At 44.5% G+C, this 26,450-nt stretch overlaps 1 protein-coding gene across 5 annotated transcripts in view; it reads right to left on the reverse strand.

Moving 5' to 3' along the window:
- KCNQ2 (potassium voltage-gated channel subfamily Q member 2) overlaps positions 1-26,450 on the reverse strand; it is a 133,537-nt gene that overhangs the window by 31,440 nt on the left and 75,647 nt on the right. For 3 of the 5 annotated variants that reach the window (XM_066623296.1, XM_066623294.1, XM_066623292.1), the window contains exons 9-11: positions 17,125-17,157; positions 12,067-12,135; positions 10,022-10,051 (exon numbers count right to left, since the gene is read on the reverse strand). In XM_066623296.1, the coding sequence (XP_066479393.1) occupies positions 10,022-10,051; positions 12,067-12,135; positions 17,125-17,157 (132 nt within the window). Of the gene's footprint in view, positions 1-4,673; positions 4,728-10,021; positions 10,052-12,066; positions 12,136-17,124; positions 17,158-26,450 lie in introns of all 5 variants that reach the window. The other 2 variants (XM_066623293.1, XM_066623295.1) reach the window with 2 other exon arrangements.

Raw genomic sequence — 26,450 nt, forward strand, 5'->3', positions numbered from 1 at the left:
TAGGTAGAGGGCTAGGGTACCTCCCTTATGAGGAAAGATTACAGGGTTCCGGGTCCTTCAGTGTAGAAAAAGGTGCCTGGGAGGGGATGTGACGGAGATGTACAAAATTATGCATGGGATGGATAAAGTGGATAGAAGGATATTCCTTTCACACAACACCAGAACCAGGGGACATCCACTAACATTGAGTGTCGCGAGAGTTAAAACAGACAAAAGAAAATATTTCTGTACCCAGTGTGCAATTAAGCTGTTGAGCTCCTTGCTCCTGAGTATGGTGATTGCATCTGGCCTAGATGCCTTTAAGAGGATTGGACAGAGTTTTAGGAGAAAAATCCATCACTGGTTACAAGCTATGATGGGTCTGTGCACCTCCTGGTTTTAGAAGTAGCCTACCTCAGAATGCCAGGTGCAAGGGAGGAGCAAGAGGATGCAGGTCTCTTGTGGCTTTGTGTGCTCCCTGGGGCATTTGGTGGGTCACTGTGAGACACAGGAAGATGGACTAGATGGGCCTATGGCCTGATGCAGTGGGGCTGTGCTTATGTTCTTAAACTACAATTCCCAGAAAGCCTTGCAGGTCTCTTGTTATCTGGTGTGCTCCCTGGGACATTTGGTGGGCCGCTGTGAGATACAGGAAGCTGGACTAGATGGGCCTATGGTCTGATGCAGTGGGGCTGTGCTTATGTTCTTAAACTACAATTCCCAGAAAGCCTTGCAGGTCTCTTGTTATCTCGTGTGCTCCCTGGGTCATTTGGTGGGTCACTGTGAGACATAGGAAGGTGGACTAGATGGGCCTTTGGCCTGCTCCAGTGGGACTTCTCTTATGTTCTTGGACAGCGGGGCAGATGAAGGTTGGGGTCACATAACTCCGCCACAAAGCTTCCTAGGTGACCTTGGGCCAGTCACTTTCTCCCAGCCTCACCTACCTCACAGGGTTGTTGTGAGGACAAAAGGAGGGGAGCAGCTGTATACACCTCCCTGAACTCTTTGGAGGAAGGGCGGTATACAAATGTGAAAAATACATAAAAATAACTAAACTGCTCAAACTTGAGGGTATTCACTAGGGCTGCCTCATTAAGAGAAATAGAAATACGTACGTATTACTTAAAAATAAATAAAAATATTATTTCTTTCTAGATCATCTTTTTAAAAGTCTAGTACAACCAGGTGGGTCGAGATATGAGTGTCATTTTAAAAAGTGGGTCCCAGTGCTAAACAGTTTGGGAACAAGTGCTTTATTGCATTTTAAAAGATGTTGTCGGCAGTCTTGAGAATGCTGAATATAAACCTTCCGAAATAAAAATAAATGCCATTCTCCTTGGGATGTTGGGTTTTACTCACTCCATGATATGCCACTGTTACATTGTGCGTCTCTCTGCCCCTACTCCTCCACACCACCGGCTGCCACTGGAAGTAGGCAGGAGGAAAAAATTGTGTCGTAATGTCACATCATGGGGTAAATGCAACTATATGTTATCAGGAGAGAGGGGAGGACATGACATGGTGATGCTGACTTTGGCAGCAGCCCACATCATTCATGGCATATAAAGTTTGACCCTTTATACACTGATCTGGGGCTTTCCCATGCAAATGCTTTGGGCAGATAATCTTGTTGACTTTATGCTTTAAACAAGAGTTGCCATCTTTCTTTTTCAAAAATGCTGGAAAGCACTGACATAAAGGGTTAGGATTGTGCCCTATGAGAGTCAAACTCTGGTTGCCTGGCAGTTATACTTACCATTACCCACCATGGTAGCAACTAAGGATGGTTTGCCTCTTCTACAGATGAGAAATCAACAACTGGCCAGCTACTGTGTGGTAATCAGCTTCACCAACATCACCTTCCCCACTGAAAAAATGCTGGAGACTCTTCCCCTTTGTTCTCATCTCAGTTAAATTAAGAAGATACAACACACAACCTGCCTTTTGTTTTAGAAGTTACCTCTCATTTTGTGAACACTGGCTTTGTAAGTTCAGTATTTGCTACTGCAAACTTTATACGAGATAATTGTGCACACAGGATACTGGGGTACTAATTAAATAATCTTATGCTTAACTTTGAGTTTCAACTTGCTAGTGTCTGCTAGGGCTGCTTCTCTTCATACAATAAATAAATCGTGGAATACTTGGATTCTGGCTTTAAGTTACTAACATTATACAAAGAACTCGCTGGATTTTACTTTCATTTTAAACCAGGGGGAAAATCATTATCTTCATTTATTCCTGCTCGTAAAAAATACCATTGGTTTTCCTATGGCACTATGACTGATTAATGAAAGGATTTCGGATCCAGTACATCTCAGTATATGAGCAGAATTTATCATAATTTAACCAGACACCACCATTTCATCCTCAATATTCGCAAAGGCGATGCTAACCATCATACAAGCATTCAAAATTGCACTAAGCACTGCTCAAAAAATAAAGGTGAACAAAGTTACCTGCCCAAGTTACTTTGCAATCCAAGGCTGTTAGGACAGAGCTCATGAAGCCTGAGCATTTTCCATAAAAACATAAGAAGAGCTCCACTGGATCAGGTCCATCTAGTTCAGCTTCTTACAGTATCTCACAGCAGCCCACTAGATGCCGCAAAGAGCACACAAGACACTTGCATCTCGCTGCCACTCCCCTACACCTGGCATTTTATTTACCCTTGCACCCCCCAACAAAGACACCTGACTGCACTTTGGTTTACTTCGGCCACTTTAATAAAGTGACCCAAAATAAAATCAAAACCACTAAAAAGAATAAGCAAGTCTTTCCTAGCCAAAATTTGAAGACCACTGCTCTCTATATGAAGAAACAGAAGCCTGACTCAACTCTCAAGAAAGGAAGAAAAATTCCTTACAGGCATACTTGAAATTCAAAATGAGACTAAGTTATGTCTCAAAGAGCTCACAAGACCATGGGAGGGGCAATATACTTACATACCATTAACCTTGGCCAGAACATATGTAATAAGAAAAGGCATGCCTGAAGATTAGGCAGAACTAGAAACAATTTCATCTATCCTTTTGCTACACTCTCCTTACCTCCATGACAGAATTAAATAATTACATCCAGATGTTAAGTAAGCTGCAGGAAGGTGATTTCTTTTCCTGCCCCAGGCTGAAAACATCCCAACATGTTCAGAGTGATTCCACCCTGAGAATAGCAAAGATGGTTAGGCCCACAGCCAACCATGTTTGAAACGCATGTTGTCCTGTTGGCAGCAAGTATGGGACCCCGGTGTCCTTGATCAACCATCTTACCAAGCAAGTAAAATCTCAGGGGGAAAGCCACTCAGGTAACTCTGTCCTGAAAGACTTGATCCCCCTCCCCCAAAAAATAGAAATTAAAAAAATCTTGTGAAAATGATCAGTCGAAGATTCTACAGCTCCTGCATCTAACTCGCCCAAGAACAGAGCTAAATGAAGTATACAATGGTATGTTTTTCTCTCTACATTCAGAAAGAGATTTATGACCAATTAAGAACAGAATCTTGTCTCCCTAATGTAAACTCCTGCTGGTACTTTTTGAAAAAGAAAAAGGGGAAAAGAGATACAGAGCGGAATACTTAATTGATAAAATCAAAGCTTTATCAGTTTCAAAACAAAAGACTGATTACCTTCGGGAGCCGAACTGGATTCCCAAAATTGTCATGCATCAATCACATTTTGCAAGCATTCTAACTGGGTCTTGCACCAGCAAGTCCACACTTAATTGCAAAATAGCAACAACAATGTCCACCATCTGAAGCATGCAGAAGAAAGAATTAGTTGTTTGATAACCATAAGGTGTGCATAAGCCACCTAGAAATGTGATCTTTTTTAGAGTGGAAGCTTCATCATAGATAAAACAACAGACATTTTTAGACATTGAAGAGGCTGCCAGTTCCTTATGAATGTCAAACCACCACATTAGGAAACAGACACTGCCACAAAGTCTTTGAAGCTGATTAACTGTCACAGAGTCAGCTGGATAGGAGATGCTGCATGAACCAGAGTCTACGATTTCGTCATATTAGCTCCAATTCAACATCAATGCCCAAACCACATTGAATGGTAACTGGCGTTGTGCAAACATCCACCGAAGGGGGGCCTGCAGCTAAAAACGGGCTGAAGATTAGTCACCAGTCGCTGCTTAGTAGAAGTGCTGGAAGAGCCAGGCATGTTCGCAAATGTCCCAAGACCAGATCCATGAAGGAAATTTTTAAAGGTGACATCTTAAGGAATTTCGTTCAATGTACTTGCAGTGGTGCCTTCACATTTACTACTGAATTTGAGTTCAACCCATTGCTGCCCAGCCCACAGGTGTACACATTTGATTGCTGTTGCATATATGCAACATTGGGCAGTTGTTTCCCCCAATTACTGGGTCTCTGTTGTTGCCACTGGTCTTTAGCTCCCTGGGAAAGGGTCTGGCTGGGCAAGATTTCACATTCCGAAATTCCCTCCTTTAATGATTTCTGTTTTGACTCACTGGGAGAAGGACAGCAAGCCGTGGCTGGCTGGCAATGAGCATCAAAAGGGCAGTGCAGAAGAGTTTTCCTTTGCATGAGCTCACCAGGGCACCTCTACTAAGCAAGTGAGTGGCCAGGACAAAAGACAGCAGGGGAAAGAAAGAGATAGAAAGAAAGAGGGAGGATGAGCCGTGCAGCTTTGGATTAGTTCAGTGCAAAGCATTTCCCGTGGTACCTAGAGTTTCCTGAGCAGCATCCACATAGTGACTTTCTGCAGGGACTGCTTATACTGGAAATGAGGGGAGAGTACAAAAAATTAGACCAGATGGCTCATGCTAAACAGGAAACTTTGATCAACTTAGGAAGTAACTGGAAGGCTGCATTCAGGATGGGGGCTTTTTTCCCCTATCTTATGCAAAGTGCAACAGTAAACCAGTTAGTGAATAGCTTTGCAATCAAAAAATAAGATTGCAAATAAATAACCCCTTCTGCATTAGAAATGGGAACTTCCGCTGCTCCTTCAGCCAACGTATCTAATGGTATATAGACCCCTTGGGGGTTTTTCATGTTTATACTTTCAAGTTAATTTGGAACATTTGTTTATAATGTTTTCCTCCTGATTATTAATAATCACTGGCATTTCCCATGCCTGCAGACAATGATCTCCATTTTCACACAGTTAGGGGGGGAGTCATTGTATCATCAACATTCTCAAGGTATTTTGAAATGGGTTTGACATGAAACCTTAATTATTGGCATTTTCTATGCTTGCAAAAAATCAAATCACTACACATTTTTTTAAGGGGAGAGGGAGGAATATTTTCCCACTAATCTAATCATATATATTGCATCTTTCCTCTGAAGGGTTTTCCCCTTCCAAATATTAATCATAAGTCTTTGTTGTGCTTGAAAATATCCTCTTTTCTCTGTTATCAAGTGTTAAAAAGCACAAAGGTAAGGCACCAGGTATAACATTTATGCTTTCCACAAAAACAACGGTTTTCACCATAAAACTATGCAAAAAAAAAAGTGGAAAGTGTCCACATATTGTCTTGTAAAGTGCACTGCAAATGAAGCAATTCAAATGGGCACATGCACTCTGCAACACAAGAGAAAACTAGATGTGACAGGAAGCCAGAGGAGCCCCTGCTCCACGTTTGCTTGCTCTCTTTTTCCAGAAACATCCAGGACAAACTATGTGTGAGACAGTGTCATCCCACTTTACATAATCCCATTCTCTCAGATTTGGGGTGGGAGCAGAAAAGCACTGTGATGCTGTCACATCACTTCTGGTGATTAAACATTTCCAGAAAGAGCGAGTCAAGGGACATAATAACATCTACTTTAGCTTGAAGACCACCACTTTTCTTTCATCTGAACTGTTCTTATACATTCCAGGGCATATCCTTAGTGTTACTCTGTAACAAAGCAACCTCTCAGGCACATTTAAAATGCAGAAGGGGAAGAAGGAAACCCAGTTTGGCTTGCAGGGAACTAATTTGAACTTTTGCAGTCTGAAGCCTTCATTTTGGCAGCAGAAGGGATATTCAGAACACCTTCTGCATTTTGGCCTCTACTGCAAGTTCAAATGGAATCCACCCTCTTTGTCTCTCTCACACAGAGAGCAACCAAATCCTTTTTCCTACAAACAGTAGAGGCCTCTTTGTGCGACAACAGAACTGTGCCAATTAAAATGATTTATGGCATCAGTCCATCCCCTGCTAAGGTAATGAATTAGGCGAAGATGCACAGAACCCATGAATCTCCTGCAGACAATAGTGTAGCAAAGGGGGGGGGGTTGGAGGGAGTCTGGCCATAAGGTGCCATAAGGAGGAGCCATAAGGAGGAGCTAACGTGAGTAGCCCCTAACCCTTCTTGCTGGCTGTAGGATCTATTCTGTTTATACAGAGAAAATATACAGGGCTGCCCATGTCACTTGCCTGTTGGTCCTTCCTTTGCTGGAATTCAATGTAGGAAATTCCAATAGGCAAGTGATGCAGGCAGCCCCTTTCCTAGTAAAAGATACAGATACAATCGCAGCCTGATCCTGCCTCCTCCATCTGGGGGGAGGGTGTCATATAGAGGAGGGGGTTGTTAAAAAAAAGTTTTTTTCAAATAGAGGAGGGGGTGACACCTACAACACTGCCTGCAGATGCCCCACTAATTTTTTTAAAAAGAATTAAAAACTGCCCTCTACTCTTTGCAGCATATGTGTGCAACATGTAAATGATCATCTTCAAGGGGGGCAGACATTATCCACATGTTAAGGAAGCATATTGTACAGCAAAACCACATGCGCTGGTCTTGTTTTAATGTACCTGGAGCAAGGTGCTCACTGCAAGGAATATAAGCAATCGACACAGTGGGGAGGAACATGATCATCTCTCTCAGCCTCACCTACATGCCATAGGGTTATTGTGGGGGGAGCGGGAAATGGGGAAAGGGAAAGTATATCAATCACCCTTAACTCCTTGGGTGAAGGACAGGATAAACATGCAATACAGAAATCACCAGCCTGGAAGGAAGTAGGAGAAACCAGAGAACAGCTCTGTCTTCCTTGGAAACTGCTCAACACTCCCCTCTCCAAGGGAGGACAACCCAGCACACTGATTTTACACTGTCTGATTTGCAGAAACTTGCTGAAAGAAACCATGACTAGTTCTCATAACTGTTTTGTGCCCTTAGGCAAGCAAGGCTTTGGGGGGAGGGGAACCAGTACAGGTCTCCAGTGGTTACCTGGCATGGAAATGCAGGTTGATCTTACCCCACAGACTGGAGTTGGGACAATTACCTCGGAGACTGTTCCTGCTCAAGCATGGCCCTATTTACTTCCAGTTCTTATGTCGAAAGTGTCTTTGTGGGTGGATACCTGGGCAATGGATTTTTCCACAAAAGCTCTAGCTAAGTCCTGTTATGTAGCTGACTTGGATAAGGATTGGCAGGATGTCACTGAGAGTCTTGAGTCCCCTTAGAAATGTGAGCAATCACGGCGTATTATCCTGACTGGCTCATGGGGTTTGCTTGTGGGGGAGGTAAGAGAAAACACAACACATGCCTTCTGCTTTCAAGTCATAATTTTGAGTCTATGACAAGATAACTGTTGGGGACCGTTCTAGAGAAAAGTAGTCCGGGTTGAAAAAAAAAATGCTTCTTTCAACAGTAGCAGAGCAAGCTGAGAGGATGGAAAAAGCACTTTCCATTCCCTCTCCTCCATCACCTCCCCGGTGCCCAGCAATGGCTGCCAAAATATATGAGGAGGTCCTTAGAAGTCAGCATCCATACAGGATCCTATCTTGCTGCTGGAAGATACAGGAAGATGTTAGGAATTCTTGCTCCAAATTGTCAAATCCCCTGCAAACGCTGAGGAGTTGTGTGATAAGTGTGAACTAAACACTACATGAGCCACGGGGCTATTGAAAGGTTACATCTCTCTCTACCTCTTCCTGTAATGCCAATACATGAAGATGTAATGCCTTCATCTCTTCACTCAGGGATTCCCCACCTCTGTAATGAATCAGAGTGGGGGCAGGAAAACCACCATGACATGACATCATGTGTATCTTTAACTCACTGGGAGTGGTAGGATGGCAGAAAGCCACACGTCCCTGCAATGTCTAGCTAGACCCATAGATGTCTTGGAAACTATTCTCTCCAAGCACTTCTACAATTTCAATTATTATTTGCAGATGTTCTAAAGGCAGATTAATTGCTAACTTGACAGGTCAGGGTTTTTTTGTGGTTAAAAATCTTGACATTTTTCCAAAGCAGAAACGAAAGCACAACCTCTAATCAGCTAAATTATTATGTTTATGGCTGGCAACACCATCGTATCCAGAAATGTAGTTCCTAGAAAACCAACCTTTCGAGAACCCCCAGAAGCTGCCCAAAAGGTGTGGTCTCCAGCCTCCATAAAGGAGCCACGTTACATCTCTCCTAACTCAAACTTTCTGACATCCTCGTAAGTATCTACTCAACAAATATCTTTCCGCTGAACCTACGCAACAGGCTTTGCTCTTCAATACGCTGTTGAGCATTTTTTAAAATTCCATCCCACCCTTCCAATCCTGCAGGGCAGCTTGTAACAAATATCTAAAATCAGACAACGCAACCAACGTCATCATATAAAATAATATTTAGACAAATCTTAAAAGTACATCATATCTGAAATATGACTATCAGGGAGGTAAAAACACAAATCAACAACCTCATAAGCAGAAGGTTAGTCAAAATAAAAAGGGTTTAACCCTCATTTAAAAGCTGCCAGAGAAGGAGCCATCCATGATTCCTGGGATATCAAGAGGACCAGATTGGCTAAACATGAAAGCATACGCTCAAACAGTACCTAACTAGCAGAATACAAGTTTTTTAGTTTTAGAAATAGATCAGAAATCTTCTCTAACATCTTAGATTCTGCAAATTACAACATTTGGGAGCTAAATTTATGTGCAGTGAAAAAAAATATATAGATTTGCGATATCTAACAGTGAGATCTTGCAAGTTGGCATTAGTTAAAGTGCCTAAATAGTGTCAGTTGTCGCTCAGCTGAAGGTCACATTCTAATCCTGACAAGCAAAAAGCTCTCCTCCTTGAAAGAATGGCTATGGACAGAACAGCATCAGGTGTGCTTGGTCCTTAGCCAAAAGGCTGATAGCCTGGAGGCAATCTTTGTGTCCTCCACACTCCACCAAAGCCATAGAAGTTAACAGAAGTGCACTGTGGCCTGCCTCTGTCATCATTGCCAGCCAAACCACACCAACAGATGCTCAGATACTAGCTCTGGGTGAAGCCAGCAGAACAGCACTCTGATCCCCAACATTTAACACATAAATGTAGACCTGTGATTTTAGAAACATGTTAGGGAAACACCCATTTTGAAGTTAAGATTTCCAAAATTCTTTAATGAGGTGTGATTGCCAGTAGGTTCCTTGGAAGAAGGACTGATATGTCATGGGCTATTTGCCTCACTGGGAGGATCTACTTACTGTAAAACAATGATATGTGAGAAATGTTGGTGGGAACATGAATATCCTTTCTTTTATTTTTATTTAGACCAAAAGAAAGGCAGATGTACAAGTGAGGGGGAAAAAGAGAATGCAGAAAATGTCCACCATCTCTTTATTATTCTAGACTCCCCGGTTTGGGACATGCAAGTTGATCAGGGCAACATTAGTCCACATCAGCCCCTTCTATTTCCCATGGGAGGACCTGTCAGCTCTTCCTCAGAACATTTATACCCCAGACTGTTCCAATCCACTGCTGAGTCTACATACGCCACATCTCAACCATAGTTTTGATGCTGCCGCAGCCCCCCTTCCAGAGACTCCACTGGTCCACACAGCTAAATTGCCATTGGAAAGAAGGAAACGAGATCGAAGGGCCACAATTTCGGGTAAGTACAAGACATGCAGACATGGGTCTCACAGCGTTGGACGAGCACGTTGAAGATTTACAATGTTTATTTGAATGGCTCTCAGCTCCTTGTCGCCATGAGCATCACACGCATGACATACGGAAACACAAACTTAGAGAGAGGAAGAAAGACATGAGAATGCATGAGATGGGACTCTCGGAAAACATACAGACCTTGGAGATGGCTCAGGCTGCTGCTCTTTCCTTCAAACAGAAGCAAAAGTACATTAGCAATGGAATCTAGTAGGAAAGGGTGCTGCATTCACAGTTACAGGTGAAACGACAAGGCCTAACAGGAAAAGCAAAAACACAGAGGCAGGGACAGGTAAGGAATGCTTACGGCAGCTGTTTTCAACCAGTGTGCCACGGCACATTGGGGTGCCATGAAAGGTCCGCTGGTGTGCTGCACAGGTTTGGACCACAGCGGTTGAAAATCACTTAAATACTCTTCCAGGTTCTGTGGCTCTTCCTAGGGCAACTGCCTATAGTAACAAATTGTCCCTCTTCCTCTACCATGAGCCACAAAGAACGCACAATTTGTTAGTACAGTTGCCCTAGAAACAGAACTACAGAACCTGGAAGTCCCCCAGAAGCCAGAAGTGACATCACAAGAGGCAAAAACCATAAAGAAGACCATAGAGATCAGTGTGCCATGGGAAGAAAAATGTTGAAAATTGTTGTCAGTCAATTTCTTTAAATCAGGGTTTGCCAAATTGTGGCCCCAGTGTGAGCAGCACTTACCGATCCGCTGCACCACATCTTATCTTTCCAGGCAATCACTGCAGCAAGTTGTGCCTGGCACCATTTCTGGGCAGACTCAGCTGCCCGGAGCGACTTGCTGCAGAGATTGGTTGGAAAGATAAGGTACAGCACAGCAGAACAGTAAGCGCTGCTCAACAGGGACACCATTTTCGTAACACAGCAGCCCCACGGTTTGGAGACCGCTGCTTTAAATGATGGGGCTTTAAAGTACAGGTGGCCGCTGCTTAACAACGGTTCACTTAATGACGGACTGCATACATGACAGTGGTCAAAGCACAATAAAGATGTTCTTAGTGAGGCAACCATGTGTCCCATAATCTGCAGCAGAGTGTCTGTTTACACAACAGAGAGGCTCTTAATGCAAAGAAGAGGCAATCTATCTCCAGTAGCCTGTGCAGCCAGCTAGTGTCTGGTAGGAAGTGTCTATTTACATAACGAGGCAATGGATTGGACTGAATGTTCACTTAATGACCTAATCACAAAACAATGGGGATTGGAGAATGTATCCCAGTTGTTAAGTGGTGCACACCTGTAACTGTCTCTCCAGTTAAAATTAGGTAAGAAAGGCATTCTACTACCCTGTGTTCTAAGTCTGAAAACCAGGAGCACACAGGGACCTGTTGTCATGTTAGCAACCACAGTGCATATATGGAACTTGACTCAAGAGCAGGTAGAAAAAAACACCCCCTAAGACTCCACTTGATGGTTCACGATACACACTTGCATATTTCAAACTTCTCTCCCAACCAAGTCATGTGGAATAGCAGGAAAATACACCCATTTACTGACCAGACTATCTAAGCAGAACAGTGCCTTCAACCTGTTTTGCAAGCCACTCTGAAAGTCAAATTTTAGGGCTAAAGCCATGGGATACAAATCAGTACAAAATAATAATAATAAAATAAATGAACAGGGCTAACTAATCAGCATTCAACAGCCTTGAGGCCTGCATCAAGTAGACATCCCCAAGGTTTTGTCAATTCTGCAGTGGGCCTGCCCTTCTCCCAAAACAGATGCACAGAATCTGGATTGTTTTAATCCTTTTTTAGAGGAGGCTGCGAGATAAATAGTTAGCAAGCACCATTCTCAAATGTACAAGACAATAAAGCATTTTACCATGTAGGGGAAGGCACAAAGAGGGGCAGACAAACTTCTGCTGGAGAAACATGTTCTACTATACAAAAATGCTCAACGCATTTTTGCTTGTGATCCTTCTCCAAAGTCAAATGTTCCATACTGTCTTCTCTCAGCCAAGTACTCAGGACTCTGGCTTTCAGAAGGAGAGTCTCTCAAGGAACACACAAAAAACCAGAGACATATATTGTCCTTGAAGGCAAAATGCATTTGTCAGTTCAATAAATTCTACACCCACTGCAAGGGTGTCTCCTCACCATTTTGGGGGGCTTGCGCCAAGTTCTTTTCTATTTTGCTAGCCAAGCCCACCTTGCATTACTAACCTGAAAGTCAACCCAGACTTGCTCTTCAGATTCCTCAGGAGCTCCAGCTGATTCAAAGGAGGAATAAGTCTACATTGGAGGGAGGAAAAATGAGAGGAAAAATGACATTCTTGCAGAGACAAGGACAAAGCATGGCAACTTCCTACCATGGAAACCACTTCCTTCCCAAAGATTTCCCTCTCACCCTGGGGCACGTACTATCTTCGTGTCCACTCCACCAAAACGGACAGTTGCTGAAGGGTCAAAAAGGATGGGGCATTTGAGACTTCTTTCAACAGATGGGAGCAGTGGCATTCCAGGGGAGGGGAAGCGCTAAGTTTTGCAAGGTGGCTCATTGTGCCCTGTAAGCAGCCCCTCCCCCTCACTGTTAGAGCCATTCCATGTGGTGAGAGCAATGTTCTCAGAAGAATCCAGAAGAGCAATGCTTACAGGGCGCGTTAAGGCACCTTGCAAAACTTAATGCTTTGCCCCCCCCCGGAACGCCACTGCACTGGAGGTTTGAAAGGGAGCAGTTGACCTGCTTGCTGATTAAGACCATATGGCTCTATTTGTGAAAAAGGAAAGGTGTTTTGAGTTTAGTTCCCGATCTGTGCTATATCAAAGAGCAAAATGCCTAATCATTTGAGATTTATTTATTGCTTCTACAGCTGCTGGCAAAAGGCTATGAAAGGCAATCTCAGTCATATATAGACTGAGATATAGTTTATATATATAAACTGAAATGGACAGGGTGAGGGAGAGAGACTTGCAAACAAATCTCCTAGCTTGAATGACACTTACATTTATTTTCTCCAGACATGAACATTTTCAACATTCTCAACTATTAGCTCCTTTTCAATAATTACAGTTAAAAACGAAATAGAAATATCACATCTGGCACACCAAACATTAACACCTTAAAACTAATCAAGAAATAATTAATGTTCATTAATCTCTCAAAGATAAGAAAACTGAGTACTAGACGTGTTGCCTGGGCTTATCAATGATTAATTTAGCCCAAGTATGCATGCTTTTAATCACAGGCAAAAGGAGTGATGATTCATTAAAAGAGGGGAGGTGTTACCTATAGAAAGCGATAAAAAAAATATAAAAAAGTACCACAAGTGACAGAAAATATTTCTAGAACATGCATGTGCATAGAGTCTGAAATGTCAAGATCTGCAGTTTCCATTTGGCTGCCCATTCAACCTGTCTGTGTACGTTCTTTTGGAGCCCTTAATTATCTGCTTAGGTTTTAACCACCCCAAACAGCTTGATGCCATCTGCAAATTTGGTCACCACACTGTTTACCCCAAACTTCAGGTCATTTATGAACAAGTTAAAAAGCACCAAGACAGACCCCTGAGGGACCTTACTCCCCTCCACGGTGACAATTCCTACTCTCTGCTTCCTATTCTTTAGCCAGTGACCAATCCATAAAATGGCATGTCCTCCTCTTCTATGACTGCTAAATTTATTCAACAGATTTTGATGAGAATCTGTATTAACATCCTCTGTACCAGATAACTCTAGAAAGTTAGTGAGGCAAGACTTACCTTTACAGAAACCATGCTGATTCTCCTTCAGCAAAGCTTGTTCTTCTATGTTTAATAATTTAATAACTCATCTGTGTTTTCCACAAGTGCAAGAATCCATATAACACCAGGGTAAAACACAGCACATGCAATGCAGCCCAACACAAGCAAGTATTAAAATTCCTGCTTGGTCTGTTGGTTTTATTATGCATATTGTTCATAGAAAGCTGAAGTATTCACTGGGCACAACAATCTGTTCTTGTTGGTATAGTGTGTAAAATACTCACTGCCAACCATTTACTGCCCATAACAAAAGGAGAACACGTGACTAGTTTAATAGGTAGCACAAATATTGTTAAGGCAATGTTGGATCAAGGCTGGATCATGCCCCAAAGCAATCAGCTACAACACCACACACAAAAACACAAGATAGGCTGTACAACACAATATACACTCTCACAAATGCTCGCGTGCACACACCACAAAGGATTAATTTAATTAGCTACATAAAGCAGTTCTAAGAGGGTGAGGGGAAAGAAGCAACCGGGGGAGGGGGTGTAACAGGTCAGAGAGAGCAAAGGGTGGAAGGATGGATATTACAACTGGGTGCAAATATTCTGAACACTTGATTTAAAAAAGGAAGCTGCCTCATACTCTTGATTCTGTATTCAGCAGGACTTAGCACAGCTACTTGTCCTTTTCATACTAGAGAAAACAATAAAAGGAGAGAACAAGGATGGCTCCTTCCATTTGCTGGTAGGAAAAAAAAGTGTGTTGCTAAGGCGGATTGCAGTAAGGAAACTAAAAGTTTCTTTTACAGAGAGATGGAAGAAGGGCGAAGATAGCTCTAATATTCTGAAACAGGGAACAGACAGCTCTGGACTGGTTAGTCTATGAGAAGTCTTGGTTAGTCATGACAGTGATTTTCAACCTTTTTCATCTCGCAGCACATTGATAAGGCATTAAAATTGTCAAGGCACTCCATCAGGTTTTTGACAATTGACAAGGCACACCATGCCACCAGTGGGAGCTCACATCTCCCATTGGCCCTACTAATAAATGACCTTCCCTTAAATTCCTGTGGCACACCTGTGGACCACTCACGGCACACCAGTGTGCCACGGCACAGCGGTTGAAAATGACTGGTCTATGAGAAGTCACAATTATACCCCCACCCCATCTTAATCCCAGTGTAGTTCCTAAACCGTTCCTAAAATGTTTGTGTACATTCAACATAAAATTCACATCTATTACTTAAAAAATGTGTGACTACTCTCAAGATTTTAAACTTGTCCTTCAGTCTTTACCCACGGGGGGGGGGGGGAAGGGGCAAGTAAGACAGGGAGAGGGAGAGAGAGAGAGAGAAGCAAGTTCATGAATGATTTGAAAACACTGATTTTCAACCAGTGTGCCACGGCACATTGGTGTGCTACAGTCTGCAGGTGTGCCGTAGGGTTAGGGGGTGGGTCATTTGTTAGTAGGGACATTGGGGGATGAGAGCCTCCCATCAGCAGTGTGGTGTACCTTGTCAATTGTCAGAAAACGGATGGTGTGCCTTGACAATGTTAGTGCTTTCTTGGTGTGCTGTGAGATGAAAAAGAGTGAAAATTGCTGCTCCAGAGTTTGGAAACCCTGAAAGCTTCTAATTTATAGGAGGCTGATATTAGAGGGGCACATGAAATTTGCCTGTTACAAAAATGGTCTTTTAGATGAATACCTTTTCACATTATGCAACTTCATTTTTGATAAACTACAAGTAGTTTTTGGGTGTCTACCGCACTGCTTTAGGGCCACAGATTGTCAGAAATATGGTCATTTCCATTTTAATCAGTACAGACTAGGGACCAATCCTATCCTCCACCAACCCAGACTATGCAGCGCCACTGATGAAGCGTGTGCTGCATACTATGGGGGGGAGCATCCAGATGGCACAGGAGAGGAAAATAATTTTTTTACTTACCTCCCCATAGGTCACCTGGTCTCCAATGGGTCTCCAAGGACCTACCACAGCTACTTAGTTGCTATAAATCTGAAGAGACTTGGGAGTGGGGCAGGAAAAAGGGGATAGGACTTCAGCATGCAAGGCTGCTGCCAAGACCCTCTCCCACCCCTGGCCTGTTCCTCATGCCAATCTGCCCTCAGAGCCACCTTACCTGATCTAGCAGGCAATCTACAGCCCACTGCTGATAATGGAGCTTACTAGCTCGTAGGAGCTTACCAGCTGCTACAACCATCACTAGTGGGCTGCAGAGTGGCAGCAAGGCCAAGGCAATGGTGGATTGCACAATGCACTTAACACCTCACGAGATCCATCAGTATATCGCCTGGCAACCTGAAGCAAGAAGGTTCCCAGGTAGCAGGAGTGGGAATGCCCTCCCTGCCGCTAAGATCCTGGAGAGCAATGACCAATCAGAGGTCACAGAAATAGGCCAGATGGACCAACAGTGTGTCTCAGTATAAGGCAGCTTCATAAGTTCAGTGGCTACAAATAGAACAGAGACAGAGGAAAAACTGAAATTGTGGTGTTCTTAATAGGCCAGTTAGTAAAAAAGAAAATGCAGGGGAGGTAAAAGGAAAGAGCAGGGGTGCTGTACAAAAGCCATCAACTGACAGAAACATAAATTATATTATAAAAGGGCTGGTCAAAACACTGTGCCCAGTTTCAAAGCAATTTAGTCTTTTTCTTGTAGCTGGGGCTGTCGATTCACTTGTGAGCAGAGGCAGAAAGGAGATCAGACTGAAGACAAAGACCCAGGACCCTTCCAGATTCCAAGGAGCACCAGTCACCACAGCAGTAGCAGATGTTTAGAAGAACTGGTAGAAATAACCAACTCCAAGCCCAATCCTATCCAACTTTCCAGCACCGTTGCAACCACAACGCAGCCTTGAGGTAAGGGAACAAGTGTTCCTGTATCTTGAGGAGGCTTCTCTGACTGCTTCCCCACCATAGGATGCAGCGCATGCTCCATTGGCATGGCTGCACCAGCACTGGAAAATTGGATAGGACTGAGCCCTCATTCAGTGATCAATACTCTCCTTCTTTGCTTGTCCCTTAAGAACCATTTCTCAAGCCCCTTCTCACCCTTTTTCTAGGCAAGGCAAGACTGGACAAGTCTGCAGAGAAGGGTTATGGTTTCAGTGGTGTAGCTAGAGGAGTGCAAAGCACCAGGAGTTGAAGGGAGCTTCACCACAGTGTGCTTGGGGCCCGTCCCCCTCCCCTTCGGAGCCATTCCAGGAGGTGGGAGCAAAACGGAGGACTGGAATGGCTTCAAAGGCGGGAGGCCCTTGCATGATGTGGTGAGGCTCCCTGTAAATCTTAGTGCTTTGCACCCCCCTCTAGCTATGGCATGGTATAGTTTTACATTCCAGGGGTGGTGTACTTGGTTTGGGGGCCTGGCTATGACTCTGCGTCACTGTGTTTTGCAGAGGGACTTCCTCGTGTGTCTTTTTCTGGGGGAAACGTAAAGCTTAGCCGTTTCATTGCCACACAAAGAACAAGGAGCAACACACGACACACAAATTTCAATCCACATGCAGGTCATACCTGGAAGCACCGTAAGTAGTTTGCGTTTGAGAGCTTTTGGTTTCAAGCAATTTCAAAAAAAAAAAAATGGAAGAAGGGGGGAGGAAAGGGGAAAGCATTTTTTTAAAGGGAGGGAGGGGGAAAAAACAGAACAAGGAAAATTAGCAAATGAGCTGAGAGTATTCCATTGAACAGGTAAACTCTGGACAGGGCTAAGCAAACATCTGTCAATCTACCAGTAATTACTAGAGCTGGATTTAGCTTCCAAAAACTGAGCTCTGATCCTTCAGTGGCTGTACTTCTGAATCATAACTGACAGCATCAACATCAAAACCAGAAGTGGAGGAGAAGAATTAAAACAGGGAGAGGCAGAAAGTAGACTGAAGTCTACCAGCCAATTTCTGGGGAACAAACTATAACCCACTGGTCACTGGGATTCTTGCCAGGAAGGCTGGGCAAGGCAAGACTCAGTGCTTTATTACTACTATTAAGATGATAATGAGAGTACAGCCTCATGATTAACACAGAGCACCAGTACCAGTAGTTATGCTTTAGCACTTACGGAAGCCTGAGCATGAACTCTACCTAGAAACCATCAGTCAACCTCACAGGAGTTTATTATTTAAAAAGTAATTCCACACTGAAAGCAATATCCCCTCCCGTTGTAAACGCAAACATCAAGACAGTTGTTTTCCAAAGCATGTTTGACTTGGGTCAGCTGATTTACAGCCTATGCATGTGTACTGAAAAGTCCTCTTGAGATGCATGGGACTTCCACAGGACTTGGGCAGGAGGTCTGGTCTAGAGGGTAGAGCCTCCGTCTGCCTGAAGATAACATCCACAAGGTCGCCAGTTCGAGGCCACCGGCACCGTGCGACCTTGGAGCAGCTGACAAGCTGAAGCTGAGCCGTTCCATCTGCTCTGGGCAGGGGAGGATGGAGGCCAGAATGTGAAGCCAGATCGGAACGAAACACCTTGAATGTAGTCGTTCTTGAAAGAAAGAACCTTCTTTGAAATTGTAAAAATCCCTATTTAATAGGGATTTAATAAAGCCTGCCTATGTAAACCACCTTGAATAAAATCTTGAATAAAGACCAAGAAAGGCGGTATATAAATACCTATTATTATTATTATTATTATTATTATTATTATTATTATTATTATTATTGGGTTGTAGAGTCACTAATGACCCAAAGTGGCTGGATGGAATAAATGCGTACAATTCAGTTCTCCAAAGTCCATCATCAATTGCACTGTCCATAAGCACTGTATGTGGTTTCCCCCCATCTGTCCCCTATTTCCTAGTTCTCTTAGGTTCCCAGCTTCGCCTGTCTCCCAAGCCGTACCTTCTCCCCCAGCCACCTGCCCTTCCAATATATGGATCTTGTGTGAGATTTTTTGTGTTCTTCCTGCTGCCTCAAACCCTCATCTCTCCTCACTGCATTGAAGTCCTTCGTGGGGCGTTTTCCAAAACTCAGAGGAAACGTCCACCTCTTCCCAGCAGCATTTCAAAGGAAAGATATATAGCCAGATCACAGTCCATTTTCAACCGAGCGTACATGCAGTGGTGAATGTCCAAGATGTGGAGGCTGCCAAAATTCCTCCATGGATGTTGACAACCCCAAATGTAGTGAATGCCTGAGAACTCGGAAACTTTGGGGCTTTTTAATTAAAATCACTATTTAAGAATTCCCAGCCAGTCATAGGATACAAACCAACATTGCCCCTAGTAACCGTCCAGCCAGGCAGCACCGATCAAGAGGATACCTGCGAAAGTCGGAGGTCACTCTTCCAGGTACTCTGCCTCCAGTGCTGAGCATGGGTGGTGAGCAGAATCCGTTTAGGAAGTCTCCCGCCTCCCCAAAGAACAGCTATCAAATCACTGCACCTCCACATGTTCAGACTAGTGACTCTCCTGTGCTGAAAATCCAGAACCACTGTAGCATCGAGTACAACTGAGTCTTGCCTAAGGCATGAAGAAAATGCAGGTGTCCTTTCCACAGCGACCCTATTTACCCTCCATTGCATGGAAACGAGTTGTGGGCTGTAAACAAAAGCATGACACTACCAATGTGTTCAGGACAAGACAGCAGAAACCACAGTGCATCCCAAGTCCAGATTTTATCCATGTAACCCCTTTGACACACTCTCCCTAATATCTGTCTGCCTGAACTACAGGAACCTTTGGCTGGACGTCCTGTTCTTGCAAGGACACGTGCATCTGTGTTCATGCTACCCAGAGAGGTTTGCTCTTCTCACTAAACTGAACACTTAAAGGTTTGCCACTGAATACATCCATTGCCTTCATCTTATAAGTACAGTTCTTTTTCAATTCAATGAATTTGCTGCTGTCCTCTCTAAGGCCTGCCTAGGCACTGGCCTATATATGCCTGCAAAAATCTCTGAGACTAGGAATTCCAGCACATTTAAAAGTGCTTGATTCTCAGCATGCTAAATTTCATGGCACATGCAGCTGGGCTCCCCCCCCCCCCCCCCGGTTCTTTCTTGCTTGCTCAAGAGTTTTAGCATCCAATGGCCACACTCTGCACATCTTAAAACCCACACCCCTGGCTCCTTCCCCCGGGCGCTCCAGAGGTCTCCAAGGATAGCAGCCAGTGGCTTTAATTACAGTCTCTTACAGCATCCTGGCCCCCGGGTGCTCCAGAGGTCTCCAAGGATAGCAGCCAGTGGCTTTAATTACAGTCTCTCTCTTACAGCATCCTGGCAGCTCCATTTTTAGTGGATTGTATAATTTAATGGAAGTCACCTTGAAGCTCTTCATGATCAAAAGGTCATAAAGGTCAGCTACATAAACCAATCCTTAAAATAAAACAAACAATAAAAAAATGCCATGCAATAATAAATTATTAAAACCTCAAGCAACAGAAGCAGACCACAGTTGTGAAACAGAAAAGATCTGTTGCTACATATATATGCTAATGCAGTGTTTCTCAAACTGTTGGTTGGGACCTACTAGGCGAGTCATGAGCTAATTTCAGGTGGGCCCCCATTCATTTAAATGTGTATTTTATTTTTAACAGATTTGATGCTACCATGGTATGTGACTGCATTTGGAGAAATGGTACAGATTTGTGCTTAAACAGGCTACTATACACAGGTGTGCCTCTGTATCTGTGGGGGTTTTGTTCCGGAGCCCGGCGTGGATATCTGAATCTGCAGATACAAGGGGACGCCTACCCACACCCTCGTACGTCTTATGGGGATGCTAAAAATTTTCCTGCTTGATGATGTTACTTCCAGCCATGATCTTGCCTCCAGGTTAATGACATTACTTCCAGTGGGTCCCGACAGATCTGTCATTCTAAAAAAGAGTGCTGGTGCTAAAAATTTGGGAACCATTTTGCTAATACGTGAAATCAGCTGCCACAATTTAGGGCACTGGAGAATTTTCTAATTCAAAGTTTTCTGGAAAAGACCTTCTCCCTGATTGCTACTCATCTCACTTATGATAGTGGAGCACCCAAAGAAGGGCCTTAGGAGATATGAAAAATTGGACAAGCCCATATGAAAGCTGGCAGTTGTTCAAGCTTGGTGCACTGTACCTTGACTTTAGGCACCCCCATGGACTTGGACAGCACCAGTGGGGTTCCTTCCATTTCCTTTATCAGCAGTCCTCACTGCCACAGCGGAAACTGTTTCTGAAGTCTTCTCAGTTTCAAAAGGGGGTGCTGCAGGAGAAGCAGGAGCCCAAAGTCTCCTTGGGCAGGCAGAACCACTTGAGTGGTTTGGTGAATCCTGGCCAGCTTCTCTTTAGAAAATGGGAAGTGAACCTATTAAAATTCTTAGACAGAGGTAAAGAAAGAAAAGGATGTGCCTACACTAAGTGAAAAGCCCATATTGCACCCCTTAGAAACTCAAGCACAGCACTAGGTCCTTTGCGCAACCCTGGAAGACACATGCTTTGTCTAACCTGCACCAAAACACTGCCACAATTCAGTTGATTCATGTTGTTTACACAGCATCTCATGCAGTTTCACCTAAGCCCATTTTTAAAAGACAGCCTGCATACCGACTGCGAGCCTGGGGATGCATTGCACATTCTGAAAACCACGGATGTGGAAGTAGACGTGGCCTGCTGTATTTAGCATCCAGGGAAATACATCCCCTCACCCCCCTCCCTCTGCTCAGGGTTGCCATATTGTGTCATCTGCCCACAGGGAAATGACACAGCCTGTTTCTCAGCTAGAGAGACTTCTGGTACAGATCCTTGCTTCTGGGAGCTTCCTCTCCCCAGACATCATCATGGGGATTCCCCTCTCCACTTTCTGTGTTAGCATATTCCACTGGAAAAGTTACTGGCACTCAGAAGAACCACTGAAGGCATAGGACTATATTACTATTAATGGAAAGCAGTGGTGTAGCTAGAGGGCGTGCAAAGCACTAAGTTTTGCAGGGAGCCTCACTGTGGTGTGCAAGCAGCCCCTCCCCTTTGGAGCCAGGCATTCATCTCCGTTTTGCTCCCCCAGCCCAGAATGGGTTCCAAGGGGGGGGGGAGAGGATGCTTTGCGGGTGAGGCTCCCTGCAAAACTTTGTGCTTTGCACCCCCTCTAGCCATGCCATTGATGGAAAGAGTCGCAATTAAACATGCCAGCAAAAATGGGGGGAGGGGTTATTTGGGAGCCAGGCTGTCCAAGGTCTGTTTTAGCATTTCCTGATTATGGATTTGTTTTCTCCCTCTTGTTTACACAGCTTTGCTTAATAAATTGGATCACATTGATGAATTCCATCTGCCGCAGTACACCTGAAATCACACTCTAGGGAAAACAGACTCTTCAGGGTTATAAAGAACGCATTTTTGCCTGAAAAAAAGTAGCTGCCAAAAGATTCCTTGGAGGTTTGCCTTGGAATCCATAACAGTTTCTGCCTTTCTGACAGATGACTTGGAATAACAACATCTCAAGCAGAAGCCCTTTTGCATTCCAGAACATTTTCATGTGCACCCCATTTTAACAATGCAGGTTTCCCAACTCACTCCAGTCAGGCACTCAAGATTTACACCAAAGGCTGTGGGAATCAGATGTGGGCCTCCTTACTCCCTGCACCAGCTGGTCAAGCAGCGGGGGGGAATGGACACTGCAGCCTCAGGACCAGACTGGTCGGAGAGTCAAAAGGAACCAACCACCTCCCACCTCCTTCTGCAGAAAACAAAAGTGGCAGGTGCGGCTCTTGATTCTAAAGCTCTTCAGTCTACAGCATAGGGAGCCACTCAACCACTTCTCAGTGTCCTCTATGGATCTGTGTTTAATATCAGCGTATCACATACAAAGCTGATCTGTCTGCCAACAGAACCCCAGTTGAAGGCAACCGATAGCTGGCTTAAGATCCATGAAAACCAGCTACTAGGAAGGAATCTCAGGGTCCTGAATCAAGAGGGCTGGCCTTGGAGTCAACAGGTCTTCCTCAGGTGATAGAGTATCATTGCCGCACCCTTTCATAGCCTATGAATCAAAGATGGCTGCTACTCAAGTTCTGAGTCACGAAGCAAAGCGCTGTCTGACTGGAAAAACTTATTCGAGTGATTCTCGTGGGATGCATGTGACTGTAAGAACTTGTTAACATGCACTTCATCTTCCGCTCTACTGAGACAAACAGCAAAATCCTATACATGTCTACTCAGAAGTAAATTCCACTGTGTTTAACCCATTTCTGCCCAGCCCACAGGTGTACACATTTGATTCCTGCTGTGTATATGCAATGTTGGGCAGAAATAATTGGGCTAACTCCCTGGAAAGTGCCTACAGGATGGCAGCCAAAGCCTTCTGAATAAACATCTGACAACTTTACAACACCTAACATTTTTGTATGTTTGATCTTCCCTAAAGGGACATTCCGACACTGTTTCAGAGACTCCAGTGCTCTAGTCTACACCAGGGGTGCCCAAACCCCAGCCGCGGCCCTCGGGGACTCCCAATCTGGCCTGTGAGGAGCTCCCAGTTTCCAATGAGCCTCTGGCCCTTTGGAGACTTGCTGGAGCCCACGCTAGCCCAGCAAAACTGCTCTCGGCGTGAGGGCAACTGTTTGACCTGTCACGGGAGCTGTGGGCTGACCGCTCCCTCCACTGCTTGCTGTTTCAAGTCTGTGATGCAGCAGTGGCAGCGAAGGAAAGGCCAGCCTTGCTTTGTGTAAGGCCTTTTACAGGCCTTGAGCTATTGCAAGACCTTCATTCATTTATATTAGTTTCATTTCTACTATATTCATTTATGTAAATTTATTCAAATTTGAAATGTAAATTAATTTTTCCCCAGTGCCCAAAACAATGTCAGAGAGACGTGGTCCTCCTGCCAAAAAGTTTAGACACCCCTGGTCTACACCATAAGCCAGGGCTCTCCAAACCCCAGCCCACAGACCAGATCCAGCATTTGGAGATGGCCCTCCCCGTGTGAGCAGTGCTTACAGTTCCGCCGCGCTGCTGCTGCTCCTGGCACCCAATCTCATCACAAGGATGCTCTGGGCAGTGGTGTCTGCCTGGGCATCCTGTCCCAAAGCCTGCCGAGGCTATTGACAACAGACACGACTGCCTTGTGACAAGATCAGATGCCAGCAGCAGTGGAACTATAACGCTGGCTAGGACAGGGAGAGCTTTTTAGCTGCATAGTGGTCTCCAGTTTAGAGACTGCTGCCATAAGCAAACAAGCCAATCTCTTGCACTAAGTGCCTGTCAAACTACATTTCTGCCCAATTAACCAGCCTGCCTGCCTATCTTCCTTGTCCTATCTATCAGGGGCTTCAACCCACATAGTCTCCATTGCCCTAACCTTGCCTGCCTTGCGAAGACCATGGGACTAAACCCTAGCTCTCCAAGGGCGCAATCCTAACCAACTTTCCAGCACTGGCATAGTTGTGCCAGTGGGGCATGTGCTGCATCCTGCACTTGGGGGACAGTCACGGAGGACTCCTCAAGGTAAGGCAATGTTCGTTCCCTTAACTCGGAGCTGCACTGCCTTTACCTCGGTGCTGGTTAGGATTGCGCCCTAAAGCAAGTTAGAAAGCAGGTCTATAATCTCAAGATGACTGATCGCATTAACAGTGGATCTCTCCTACCAGCCAAAATCCATGCTTAAAAGTACATTCAGATTGTCTGCTCAGGTTTGCCCAACATCAGGAATTAGATTAGCACAGTTTAATTTCTAGCAGAGGACTCTCACTCTCGCTCACAGCAGAACAGTCGCCATTCAACCGCAAAAAATCCAATTTATTTCTTGTGCCTTTGCAGTATGGCATTCAGCCACTCAAGGATAAATGATGTCAGACAATGTATCATAAGTTTTCACTTCAGGGCATAAGAAAGGTTTTATTAGACTGATTAGGATTTTTAAAAACAAATCCATTTTCCGTTAGGAGACATTGCAAACAATTCAGGACTGTATACATGAGCATTGCCTGCACACACAGAGAGAGTAAGCATGTATGTGTGTGTAAGTACAGTGAACCCTCAATTTAACAGACTGTTGGCACAATCCTTATCGGTTCTCACACTAGTGGGGCATGAGCTCCACTGGTGCAGGCTGATGTAAAAGTACTGTAAAGCACTTTGTGATGGAGCTACAGTTTGCAGCTTCGGCAGGAAGGTCCAAAACCTTCCTGCTGGTGCCAGCATGCGGAGTTGCATCCGCTGGGCTAGGTAAGTCTAGTGCTGTGCAGCGCAGGGGAAGGGTGGAATGGGGTGGGGTGAGGAAGGCAGCAATTAGGGCAAAGGATATGCAGATTTGGTCTGGAAGGGGCATGATTGACGGCACCAGAGCACACCATTTCCTATCTCCCTTCCCAGGGAGATTTGCCAACATGGGTCAAAGTAGACTTGCACCAGCGTTGGTGCTGATACGGGTCTGAGATGACCCATAGTGGCAGCTGGAGCTTTCCCTGGAGCAAGAGGACAGATGTTCCCTTACCCCAAGGAGACCTCCCGCTTTCTAAATTCCCCTGTGGGATGCAGCATAGCCAAGAGTGGCACTGCTGTGTTGGAGAGGAGGAACTCGGGTAGGATTGGGCTATAACAGGGAGGGAGGGGGGAGGGCCCATTAATCCCAGGAGTACATTAAACCTGAAAGTCAACAGAGATGCACATGAACAAAATATACATAACTAGTTTTTTTAATGTAGCAGAAAATATCCATTGTTTCCAAAGTCTGTTAAATCGAGGTCCATTAAACCGAAGATTCACTGTACATGAAACTGAAAGAATCACACACGCAACCCCATTTCTCACGCCTCCATCCCCCTTCCTTTCCTCTGTTGTCTCCCTTGTATCGGTTTCTAGGCTGGAAGTCCCTTGTAAGAAGGACCCTTCTACTCCATGCAAAGAGCTGTGTGTATTGATGCTGCTATACATGAAAAAAATCAAAGAATTGATAAAGTATTCAGCAAGAAACAGCTACAGACCTAGAAGCAACAGACCTAACCATCCCAGGAGTAGATAGACCTGGCCAGATAAACGGATCTGATAAGATAGAATCTCAAAACACATAGACGAACAGACCTTGCTGAGGGAGAGTCAGCGTGGCTTCTGTAAGGGTAAGTCTTGCCTCACAAACCTTACAGAATTCTTTGAAAAGGTTAACAGGCATGTGGATGCAGGAGAACCCGTGGACATTATAGATCTGGACTTTCAGAAGGCGTTTGACATGGTCCCTCACCAAAGGCTACTGAAAAAACTCCACAGTCAGAGAATTAGAGGGCAAGTCCTCTCCTGGATTGAGACCTGGTTGAAGACCAGGAAACAGAGAGTGGATGTCAATGGGCAATTTTCACAAGGGAGAGAGGTGAAAAGCGGTGTGCCCCAAGGATTTGTCTTGGGATCGGTGCTTTTCAACATAAATGGCCTGGAGACAGGGGCGAGCAGTGAGGTGGCAAAGTCTGCAGATGACACCAAACGTTTCCGAGTGGTGAAGACCAGAAGTGATTGTGAGGAGCTCCAGAAGGATCTCTCCAAACTGGCAGAGTGGGCAGCAAAATGGTAGATGCGTTTCAATGTAAGTCATACACATTGGGGCAAAAAAACAAAACTTCACGTATAGGCTAATGGGTTCTGAGCTGTCTATGACAGATCAGGAGACAGATATTGGAGTAGTGGCGGACAAGTCGATGAAAGTGTCGACCCAATGTGCGGCGGCAGTGAAGAAGGCCAATTCTACGCTTGGGATCATTAGAAAAGGTAATGAGAACAAAACAGCTAATATTATAATGCCATTGTACAAATCAATGGTAAGGCCACACCTGGAGTATTGTGTCCAGTTCTGGTTGCCACATCTCAAAAAGGACATAGTGGAAATGGAAAAGGTGCAAAAGAGTGACTAAGATGGTTACTGGGCTGGGGCACCTTCCTTATG

Source organism: Tiliqua scincoides, chromosome 4 (genome assembly GCF_035046505.1).
Source record: "Tiliqua scincoides isolate rTilSci1 chromosome 4, rTilSci1.hap2, whole genome shotgun sequence".
NCBI classification, from domain to species: Eukaryota; Metazoa; Chordata; class Lepidosauria; order Squamata; family Scincidae; genus Tiliqua; species Tiliqua scincoides.